This window comes from Myxine glutinosa, chromosome 3 (genome assembly GCF_964187855.1).
Source record: "Myxine glutinosa chromosome 3, kmMyxGlut1.1, whole genome shotgun sequence".
Taxonomy (NCBI): domain Eukaryota; kingdom Metazoa; phylum Chordata; class Myxini; order Myxiniformes; family Myxinidae; genus Myxine; species Myxine glutinosa.
Window position 1 is genome coordinate 218,839,031 of NC_136263.1, and position 12,671 is coordinate 218,851,701.

At 39.4% G+C, this 12,671-nt stretch overlaps 1 protein-coding gene across 1 annotated transcript in view; it reads left to right on the forward strand.

Annotated features, from left to right (window-relative positions):
• The window catches only part of LOC137422866 (uncharacterized), a 288,315-nt gene that overhangs the window by 101,263 nt on the left and 174,381 nt on the right, over positions 1-12,671 (forward strand). Inside the window, exon 3 of the mRNA XM_078774985.1 lies at positions 10,067-10,200. Within this exon, the coding sequence (XP_078631111.1) occupies positions 10,067-10,200 (134 nt within the window). The remainder of the gene's footprint in view (positions 1-10,066; positions 10,201-12,671) is intronic.

Sequence of the window (12,671 nt, forward strand, 5' to 3'; positions counted from 1 at the left end):
TCATGCAGCCTTTCGAGGAAACTTTGTCTTCCAAGATGACAATGCACGGCCTCATCGTGCTCGCATGATCCAACACTTTCTTGCTGACCGTGGTGTAGAGCATATGGAGTGGCCTGCCATGTCCCCGGATATGAATCCGATGGAGAACTTGTGGACAGAATTAACGCGTCAAATCGACAACTTGGACCAGCAGCCGACCTCTGTGCGTGAATTGCAGCAGGCTATTGTAACTGCATGGCAAGCGATTCCTGTCCAAACCTTGGCAAATCTCGTGAACAGCATGCCTCGACGTGTACGTGCTCTCCTGAATGCTCGTGGGGGTTACACGAAGTACTGAACTGTAATTTTACTGTCCGTAATCCCAGTCGTAATTTAGCTTTTGTTTTTGTTGAAATTTTTTTTGGCTAATGTGCAAAATAAAGAGATACTTCTGGAAAACGTACAGAAGTTTAACACAGTACTGTCCATGAATTGAGTTCGATATCAGTTTACATCACTTTCAAGGATCAATTTATTTGCTTCGAAATGTCAAATGTGGTTTTTGTTTCTTTTAAAGGTCACATTAACAAAATCTAGAATAATTTCAACATAATTCCAATGAACTTTTGGTTCTAAATCATCTTGAAAAGTAAGTTCACCCCCACAAAAAAAATATTCCATATTAAATGCCAAGTCTGTATAGACATTTACATATATATATATATATATAACCATATACATATATCCATGCACATATATATATATATATATAACCATATACATATATCCATGCACATATATATATATATATATATAACCATATACATATATCCATGCACATATATACATACACACACACATATATATATATATACACATATACATACACACATATACATGTGCACAAATACATACACACATGTACTTATACATATACATTATACACATACACATACACACATATACTTATACTTATACACATATACATACACACATATACTTATACATATACACATCCATTTTCACATATAAATATACACACATACATATACATATACACATATACATATACATATTATACACATATACATGCACATACACACATATACATACACACATATACTTATACATATACACATATACATACACACATATCCATATACACATATAAATATACATGCACACATATACTTTTATATATACACATATACATACACACATATCCATATACACATATAGATATACATATACACATATACATATCCACATACACATACACATATGCACATATACATACACATATACACATATACATATCCACATACATATACACATGCATATACATATACACATATACATGTACAAATGTCAAATATGCATATACATATTTGCATACATATACACACATATATATATATACACATACATATACACATATATATTATACACATATACCTATACATAAACACATATACATATACACATACACATGGACACATACACATTACTTATTTGTTATTTTGTCATTTTGAGCATATGAAAGAAGAAGAAGACATCTGAATACAAACGGATGTGGACGGGATTTGCATTTTCAGATGCTTTCTAGTTTTATTCTGCAATGGTAGAACATCGTGTTTATTTGTTTATAAAACATGGACTTGGAATCCTGAAAATGTCGATGAATTTTCAGGTGTGTTTGTGTGTGTTTGTGTGTGTTTGTGTATGTGTATATATGTGTATGTATGTGTATATGTGTATGTATGTGTGTGTATGTATGTGTATATGAATGTGTGTGTATGTGTGTGCAGGTTTATCATCATGGTGTGGGGTGGATTGGTCGAGGCGTTTGATGACGAGCAAGTGTTCCCACGATACTTGGCTATGACTGTGAGATGTTTGAGACTATTATGTTATAAATACTGGCCACAGTCATGGGGGAAGCTAAAGTTAGAAAGCCAAGTGACCATTCGGTTTTTTTCTGTAACCCGAAAATATTTTTGTTTTCTGAAAAAGCAAGTACGCCAATGGAGGGTGGGGGGACTGGAGGAGGGGAGTGAGTGCAGCATCACTTGTTATTTGTTGCATCGTTCGTTCCCTTCACACAAAAATCCCATAAGCACACATCGTTGTTCTTTCTCCTGTCCTCTCTCGGCCTCCTTCCTTGAATCCTGATTGCCTGAATCCCAGAACCGCTCCAAAAGGCCCAGCGTTTGTGATCCTCATCCCCGTTAACAGCTGCAGCAGGACGTGTCTGGGATTGAAGTGATGGAGAAAATGGATAAGCTCCTGGGACAGATCCACCGGCTCCCCCCACTCCCTCCCCGGAAAGTTTCAATTCGAATTTTTTTCCTGGAAAAACTGTGAAGCTAATCTCGAGCACCTGTCACCATCATATGAAGCATTCCACCAATTTGTTTTCGGTCTTTCGCTGGCCTTGGCCTTGCTCTGAATAAGGCGCGCTTTTGTTTGAGCGCACCACCCTGTCCTCGTGCTCCTCGCTTCTGCCATGTCTCGGTCGAACAAAAGAATAGTGTGTGTCTGCTCGGCGTCTCAAAACACCTTGATGAGCTGGACCCTGCGGTGATCTAAAGACCTCCACGTGGCGGTTTTACAGCATCACGGGTTCAATTGAAGATGAGTCTACCCTGCGTTTGAATCCCGACTCAGCTATAAACCGCCATCCTGGTGTTCCACAGGCAGGGCCATTCATCAATGTGTGTGCTGTCCCTCGGATGGATGGAAAACGTGTCGTCTGCCGGAATTCGTTGGTGGACGTTAAAGATCCCATGGTGTCCTTCACTAAGAGTATGAGAGCGGAACCCCAAACGAATTACAAACTCCTGCCAAGCCTTAGTAGAACATCAAGCATGGCCAGCCGGTTCGTGAAAGACTTGGGTCAAGGTTCCCCCGACCGTCCACACAATAACCTGGGAATAATTGTGGCCATTAAAGAATAAGGAGATTCCATGCCTGTCGGACAACCCTTGGCAGATAACAATGGCGTGAAAAGTATGGTTAAGTCTTCCCAGGGCTTTGTCCTGTCCGTGATGCCATTGTCCTGTGTAGACCTATTTATGAATGCCTGGAAAAGGAAGGCCCGTGTGCCTTTCTCCACAATATCCTGTTTAGGTTGCAGCAAGGTCACCATTTTTGTCAGCAACTCGACCCATACTCAGACAAAACCCCAATCCTTCATTACTACATGTCTATCTGACCTTAAATCTACCATATGATAGACAATATCAGTTTATCTGTTTGTACAGGTGTCTGTCCCTCTTCATGAGGGCACGTTTTACAGGCCAATCTTTTAACACGAATGTGTGTTCACTACGTTCATTTTGTAGGATAAAACAAACTCGAAAAACATTTTCCATAAAAAAGTAATTATGTGTCTCCAATTGGAATTGCAGACGGTAACTTGCAAAACGAGACTCAAGGGCGGTGTACAGAAGCTTTAAAAAAAACAATCGATACAAGGCGCAGGTATGTGAAATAGGCTGCACGTGATGTACAACACGTGCAGAGTAAAACGAGTGTTCATTTACGTTCGTATGATGTCTCATAAATAAAGAATATATAAGCACAGCTGACACTAGGCCAAGGCTTCAGACTTTGGCACACTCACGAGGCTGCACCGTCAAGTAAACTGTTCCAAACCGTAATATTTGACAGGCTTTATACTAGTTTATATATATATACTAGCAAAGGTACTCGTCATTGATGGGGGTTTGGAGATGTCTGACGTGACATGAACAATTTCCTTTGGAGTGTGTATTGGTAAAACGGGAATTCAGTGCAAATATTCAGTGAGCAAATGTCGCAATGGGTGTACCTGGTAACCTCAACAACCTTGTTCCATTCTATCAGCTAAGATTTCCAATCAATGTTTGTTGTACCTCCGAAGTACTGTTCGGGATTGAAGGTGATATTATGAAAGTTCAATGTGATATTATGAAAGTTCAACTGGGAAACAGGTTTAGGCATGTTTTGGGCCTACCGCCTGATGGAAGATCACCAAAGTTCTTTCCATGCCAACCGGCCACCTCCAGGTGCCTATCCCTCTCACCATTTTTTTTCAGATCCATATCCCCCCCCCCCCCCCCTCTATACTCCCCACAGCTTTTTGCTTTCAGCATTTTCCCACAGCATTTCATTCTGGTTTCCCATTCGATGATCCACAGATCAGTAATTTGTTTCACATTTCAGCATCAGTTTCGCTTTGAGATATCAGTTTAGATTCGTCATTGCTACTTGTGATGCGACGCTAATAGTGCACAGAAAAGGTCATCAAAACCGATTTTGGGAGGACATTTTTTCGAATTTTCTAAGGGGTCTAAAGTGTATTAGGGTCATAAAGGGGACTAAAGTATTTAAAGAATCAAGGCTCTTCAAAGGGCCAAATGGGGTCTAAAGGTGTCTATGGATGAAAGAGCAAAAGGGGACAAAAGTGTCCAATTGATCTTAAGTTGTCCAAAATGTCTTAAAAAGTCAATAGGTCTTAAAAGTGTCGAAGAAGGTGTATATGTCTCAAAAGGGTCGAAATGGGTGTGAAGGGGTCCAAAGGGTGTAATGGTCCAAGAGGTGTAGAGGGTTTTTGAGGTCTAAAGGTGTCTAAGGAGTATAAAGGGTCAAAGGGATCTAAGGGATTTAAAGGGTCAAAAGGGGTCTAAGGTGTTAAAAGGGTTTAAGGGGTTTAAAGGGCCTAAGGGGTCTAAAGGTGTCTAAGTGGTGTAAAGATTCTAAGTCTAAGGGATCTAAGGGGTGTTAAAGGTCTAAGGGGTTTAAAGGGTCTAAGGGGTGTAAAGGGACTAAAATAATGTAAATGAGTGAAGCTGTAGTAAAGAAATTACCTCGGCTTATTAATTTAATTAACTTGTGAGTGCAACTCGGCAATAACGGGCCAAATGACCTCCTCATCACAGTGTCAACCCCCTATTAAGGTACATCGTGGTTAAAGTTTCGTTGTGATTAACCTTGGGAGCTCAAAGCAGTATGATCACAAACAAACAGCAAAACAACAACTCACCTTGTCATGTGATTGTTGGAGGGTTCACCTGTTGGCATGTGGCGGTTTGTAGATGGTGTCACGTGGGTCATTTTTTGTACAAACTATTTTTTCACCCTTGAGAGTTATGTTGTTAGATGAGCAGTAAAATTCCCTTCAAAATCTATGTATAGGTTGTCTTTGTACTATTTTGGGTTTTAGAATAATTAGTGAATTTCAGAGGTCACGTGACTCCTTCTTTGCCGATCTTGCCGATCATGGTAACGCCTTAATTAAAGAGTTGTTTTTCACTTCTGATAACATATTTGACGATCAGAGGTCACAATCTCACTAATTATATCGGTATCCATGTTGAAATCTCCCCCCCCAAAAATTGGCTTTTTATAAAGCTTTGTATATGTGGATCAACCCTTGGAGATCATGGCGACAGGTGGCAGCTCGGATGTCCATAAATTATGAAAGATGAGAAAATAACTGTTTTAAACCCCTATTTAGGTGCAGGGTGGTAAAATATGTTGTCCTATTAAGTTTTGTGGCGATTAACCTTGGGAGCTCAGAGCAGTGGGTTCACAAACAAACAAACAAACAAATGGACATTTTGATTTTATATGGACTAGTACACCCGCTCACTACGGGAGTGGAAAAAAGGGTCATTCCTCTTTGGGGTATGTAGATTACAGTCAATCTATGGGCGGGTCTCAAGAACATTGGGTGTGTGTTCATTTACCAAGTTTCTTGTGAAGAGATCGCCAAGTGGTTTAAGCATTTGAGCAAGCACTCCATTGAAAACCGTTAAAGAATGGCTGGCTTGGCATGCACTACCTAGCTGCTTGGTAAAGGAGCACAACCCGAGCTTCTTCCTTTCAGTTTCGTATCAAACAGCAGGAGCGAGTTTCAAAAGTTCGCTACGAAAAATGCCACGGTAGCGGCAGAAAGGGCCATGGTATTAACCCAACATTTGTGGGTTATATAGAGTACAGTAGATCTTCGCTCAGTTCTGTAAGTAAACCTTACTTCACGGATGTCGGGATTCCTCCAAATTTCTTCATTTAGTGTTTTTAAGAGCATTAGCTACTGTTTAAAAAGCTAAGCATACGTGTTTGTGGTTTATAATATTTTTACTTCCTGTAGAAGCCGTTGCTCCCACGGAAACACCATTATAACTAAAAGCTATTTATACACGTTATCACTGCAGGAAAAACGCCTTGGGGAAGTGGGACATTATTAGTATTAATATTGTTTTGTAATAACATTAACAATACTAGCAACGGTACCCGCCCTACTGGTGGGGCTTCAATTGGGAGGCCCAAATGAAAAGGTAAAATATCAGAAATTGAAGGCTTTTTTTATTTTAAACGATTCATATAATCATCCGTTAAATCATATCACACGCAAATCATCAAAATCTAAACAGTATCTTACTATAATTCACCAAATGTCCCACAGTGATCGATACACTATGATCGTGATGATCGTGATGATCGTGATCGTGAATCATGATCGATAAATCGTGTTCACAATCGCTATGTCGTATGTACTCCCGATACACGTTTCCTTCAGTTGAAATGGGTTACAATTCTCTCAAGCATGGATTCAACCCATGTCCCTATACAAGGTCTTTGTCCGAGGTCACCGAGTTCGATCGGTGCAGCCATGCAGCGATCGGTGCAGCCGTTTGTGCGGCACCCGGGAAAACAACATCGTCGCAATGAAAACATCGTCACAATGAACGTCATGCGAACGCAAATGTTATGCGGGAGTCCAAACCTGAGAATGCTGGAGACCTAAGCTGAAATTGGGAAAACTAAATAGCCTATTTTACTCCTGGAGATCCCAGGATTACCCACCCAAAATATCGTTGAGATCGGTTCAGCAGTTTTTACGGTACCTTCGAACAGACAGACGGACAGACAGACGGACGGACATTTAGTGAATTATAGTAAGATGCGATTATCATTAATTTTGTTATTGAAAGCGTCTTTGGAAAAACGCCATGATAAATCTTCTTCTTTGAACAAACGGCACAATAAAGCTAATTTAACATTGATATACATCTCAACACGCAACGCCATTGAGGGCAATGGTGGGGAAAACCCGCTCGGGTGAGAAAACTCCCTTGGAGAGGGGGGCAAATGAATGCGCTACAACCTTCATTATGTAACCCTTCGTCATCCTTTTGATTGAGATTTGATAAGTAATGATGGAATGTATTGGGGTTAAAAATTCATCAGACAGACAGACACCAAATGGCATATTTTAGTATGATGATGATGATAATGATCATGATATATATATATATATCTATATATATATATATATATATATATATATATATATATATATATATACACACAGACTTGGCATTTAATATGGAATTTTTTTTTTCTGGGGGTGAACTTACTATTCAAGATGTCTTAGAACCAAAAGTTCATTGGAATTATGTTGAAACTATTCTAGATTTTGTTAATGTGACCTTTAAAAGAAACAAAAACCACATTTGACATTTCGAAACAAATAAATTGATCCTTGAAAGTGATGTAAACTGATATCGAACTTAATTCATGGACAGTACTGTGTTAAACTTCTGTACGTTTTCCAGAAGTATCTCTTTATTTTGCACATTAGCCAAATTTTTTTTAAAGAAAAACAAAAGTTAAATTACGACTGGGATTACGGACAGTAAAATTACAGTTCAGTACTTCGTGTAATCCCCACGAGCATTCAGAAGAGCACGTACACGTTGAGGCATGCTGTTCACGAGATTTGCGAAGGGTTGGACAGGAATCGCTTGCCATGCAGTGACAATAACCTGCTGCAATTCACGCACAGAGGTCGGCTGCTGGTCCAAGTGGTCGATTTGACGCGTTAATTCTGCCCACAAGTTCTCTTATCGGATTCATATCCGGGGACATGGCAGGCCACTCCATATGCTCTACACCACGGTCAGCAAGAAAGTGTTGGATCATGCGAGCACGATGAGGCCGTGCATTGTCATCTTGGAAGACAAAGTTTCCTCGAAAGGCTGCACGAGCAAATGGAAGCAATCTTTCTTCCAGAATGGCCCTGTACTTGAACTGGTTCAGGTTTCCATTCAGAACAACCAGGTTAGTTTTGCCCCCTGCATGAAAAGCAGCCCAAACGGTCACCCCACCACCTCCAGCTTGGACTCTTGGCACTACAATCTTTGTTTTAGGCTTCATGCACTTGTCTGCGCACTCGGACGTGGCCATCTTGACGATAGACCAGAAATCTAGACTCGTCACTGAAGATCACGTGATTCCAGTGTCCTGGCTGCCATAGACGGTGCTCTCTGGCCCACTGCAATCGGCGCTGGTGGTGTTGTCTGGTCAGGCGTGGCTTTCTCAGGGGACGCCTGGCACGATAGCCTGCTTGAACCAGTCGTTGGTTGAATAGCCTTCTGGATACAGGCACATTTGTCATTTGCTGCCACTCAGCCCCAAGCCGATTAGCTGACCTGGTACGGCCATTGCGGACTAACCGGTACAGCTGGCGATCATCCCTCCTTGTGGTTCTGCGGGGACGTCCTGGCCTCGGTATTGGAGTAGGGACACCCCTCTGAGCATTTCGTTTCAGGATCTTTGACACCTGACCTTGAGTGATGCCATACTGCCGAGCAATAGCACGCTGTTTCATGCCGTAATTTCGTAAAGCCACCCCTCCATGACAAACAGCATTGTCGAGTTGACGGACCATCTCCAGAGGAAGCGGCAATAACTTTTGGAGACGTGCAGCAGTTGTTTTCCACTAATACAGAACGCAACAACTCTTGTATACCCGACTGTGAAGCCAATCATCAAATGCACCTGTCCGTACATTTTGCCACGCCACCTGTGATATAATCCTGTTGTTGACTTTTTGCTGCGACAGACAATCAGTGACATGGTTCTTTTAACAAATAAATCACCAAAGTGTAAAAGAAATTCACCAGATTGATATACTGAGTTAAGAAAGTAAACCCAAGTCAAGAAAAAAAAATAATTCCATATTAAATGCCAAGTCTGTATATATATATATATATATATATCCAAATATATGTTCAGTTCTCCAGCTTTCAATGAGCGCACGTAATGACGTCACTGCCATGTACATACGCTCTGCCTGTCAAGCTCTCAAGAGAACCCTCTGACAGAGCAGAATTTTGATCTTAGTTCAGATACTGTCATAAGTGTATGTGAAAGTCACAATTACCGACCTGGTTTAGCCCTTTTGGGGCTCATCAGGGCAACGCAGTGAGTCCCGCATACTCACAGATTCATATATATACACATGAGGTTTGTGTCTGTGAGTGTGTGTGTGTGTTTTAGCACCCAGTACTACTTGTCCATTTTTGAAACAAACAGGAAGGAGCACACGTAGCGTCAGGCAATGTTTCATCCATTCCACGGACTTCCTCGGACATCTATTCCAGGGACCGGATACATATTACATACTCAAAATAGTGGAGAGTTTGAAACCTCCTCTTTCCTCCCTTATTGGCTTTGTGAGAACTTGTTTTGCTTGTCCTGTCACGTTGATCTTGGCATTTTCGTCAATAAAGGGCATTCATACACTATACACGTGTGGTTGTTGTTGTGACAATTTAAAACATCTTGGTTTTTTTTCATTTTCCTCAAAATCCTAACTGATAAAAAATACCGTACGGATGGGCCAACACTCTGTTACGATGTACGCCTGACTTTCATTGGTGCCTCCGGTTTGTTGTGAAGGCCTCACTGTGCAGGAACAATGGTTTTAATATGTTGCAGCCTTGAAAGCGTCACCGTGACCCCTGGCATGGAGGGTCAGAGCAAAGTTAGACATGAATCCCGGACCTCTTGTCTTCACCCCAAAACATTTATTACCTCCGCCACCCAATATGGATGGAACTTATGTTTTCACCCCTGTCTGTCTGTCTGTCTGTCTTGGTGTCTGTGAGTTGGATATTTCTAAAGGTTATGGACGGATTCGGACGAAAATTGGTGGACAGGTTGTGTGTGTGACACGGACAAACTGATTACAGAAAAAGATAAAGATTAAATTTGAATAATTGACATGCCCGCACACCCTTTCCGTGTTCCGCAGGTGCAAGCCAGGTTTTTCAGGAGAACGTTGCCAGCAGGATGTTCCCTGCTCCTCGCAGTCTTGTCTCCATGGGGGAACGTGTGAGGCTCACTCAACTTCCGAGTTTTTCTGCCGCTGCACAACCGGCTGGACCGGTGTGTTCCATCATGTAGTCACAGCAACATCTGGGTTTTTTTTCGCTTTTGCTAAACAGCATTGCCCAGGCTGGGACACGTTCCTTTAATGTTGATGATTATTACTTGCAAAATCGAACATTTTTCAAGTATATTGGTTGGTCTTGTGCGTTATTCTGTCTGTCTGTTTGTTTGTTTGTCTGTATGTCAGTCGCCTGCAGGTCACAATTTTCAACTGATCTCTACAAAACTTCACCAAGTTGTAGAGGTCATCCCAATTGAGAAGCTTATTGATTTTGAGGTCAAATGTCATCTGGAGGTCAAATTCCTAAAATCGCAATTTTTTATCCGATTGAACAGCATTTGTATTTTTAGTCAATAAATTGGGAAACTAAATATTTTTAAGGTCAAAAGGTCAAAGGTCAACTCAAGGTCAAACTTCCAAAATCATCAATTTTCATCTGAAAAATCATCAATTTTCTTCTTATTGACTTGAAAATTTAACAGCATTTGCATAGTGCCTCACTGAATTGGGAAACCAACTATTTTTGAGGTCAAAGGTCAACGAAAGGTCAAACTTCCAAAATCATAAATTTTCATCTGAAAAATCATAAATTTTCATCCGATTGACTTTAAAATTTAACAGCATTTGCATAGTGCCTCACTGAATTGGGAAACCAACTATTTTTGAGGTCAAAGGTCAACTAAAGGTCAAACTTCCAAAATCATAAATTTTCATCTGAAAAATCATCAATTTTCATCCGATTGACTTTAAGATTTAACAGCATTTGCATTGTGCCTCACTGAATTGGGAAACCAACTATTTTTGAGGTCAAAGGTCAATTAAAGGTCAAACTTCCAAAATCATAAATTTTCATCTGAAAAATCATCAATTTTCTTCTTATTGACTTGAAAATTTTACAGCATTTGCATAGTGCCTCACTGAATTGGGAAACCAACTATTTTTGAGGTCAAAGGTCAACTAAAGGTCAAACTTCCAAAATCATCAATTTTCATCTGAAAATCATCAATTTTCTTCTTATTGACTTGAAAATTTTACAGCATTTGCATAGTACCTCACTGAATTGGGGAACCAACTATTTTTGAGGTCAAAGGTCAACCAAAGGTCAAACTTCCAAAATCATAAATTTTCATCTGAAAAATCATAAATTTTCATCCGATTGACTTTAAAATTTAACAGCATTTGCATAGTGCCTTACTGAATTGGGAAACCAACTATTTTTGAGGTCAAAGGTCAACTAAAGGTCAAACTTCCAAAATCATAAATTTTCATCTAAAAAATCATAAATTTTCTTCTTATTGACTTGAAAATTTTACAGCATTTGCATAGTACCTCACTGAATTGGGAAACCAACTATTTTTGAGGTCAAAGGTCAACCAAAGGTCAAACCTCGAAAATCATCAATTTTCATCTAAAAAATCATCAATTTTCATCCGATTGACTTTAGGATTTAACAGCATTTGCATAGTGCCTCACTGAATTGGGAAACCAACTATTTTTGAGGTCAAAGGTCAACTAAAGGTCAAACTTCCAAAATCATAAATTTTCATCTGAAAAATCATAAATTTTCATCCGATTGACTTTAAAATTTAACAGCATTTGCATAGTGCCTCACTGAATTGGGAAACCAACTATTTTTGAGGTCAAAGGTCAACCAAAGGTCAAACATCCAAAATCATAAATTTTCATCTGAAAAATCATAAATTTTCATCCGATTGACTTTAGAATTTAACAGCATTTGCATAGTACCTCACTGAATTGGGAAACCAACTATTTTTGGTCAAAGGTCAATTAAAGGTCAAACTTCCAAAATCATAAATTTTCATCTGAAAAATCATCAATTTTTTTCTTATTGACTTGAAAATTTTACAGCATTTGCATAGTGCCTCACTGAATTGGGAAACCAACTATTTTTGGTCAAAGGTCAATTAAAGGTCAAACTTCCAAAATCATAAATTTTCATCTGAAAAATCATCAATTTTCTTCTTATTGACTTGAAAATTTTACAGCATTTGCATAGTACCTCACTGAATTGGGAAACCAACTATTTTGAGGTCAAAGGTCAACTAAAGGTCAAACTTCCAAAATCATAAATTTTCATCTGAAAAATCATCAATTTTCATCCGATTGACTTTAAAATTTAACAACATTTGCATAGTGCCTCACTGAATTGGGAAACCAACTATTTTTGAGGTCAAAGGTCAACTAAAGGTCAAACTTCCAAAATCATAAATTTTCATCTGAAAAATCATCAATATTCTTCTTATTGACTTTAAAATTTAACAGCATTTGCATAGTGTCTCACTGAATTGGGAAACCAACTATTTTTGAGGTCAAAGGTCAACTAACGGTCAAACTTCCAAAATCATAAATTTTCATCTGAAAAATCATCAATTTTCATCCGATTGACTTTAAAATTTAACAGCATTTGCATAGTGCCTCACTGAATTGGGAAACCAACTATTTTTGA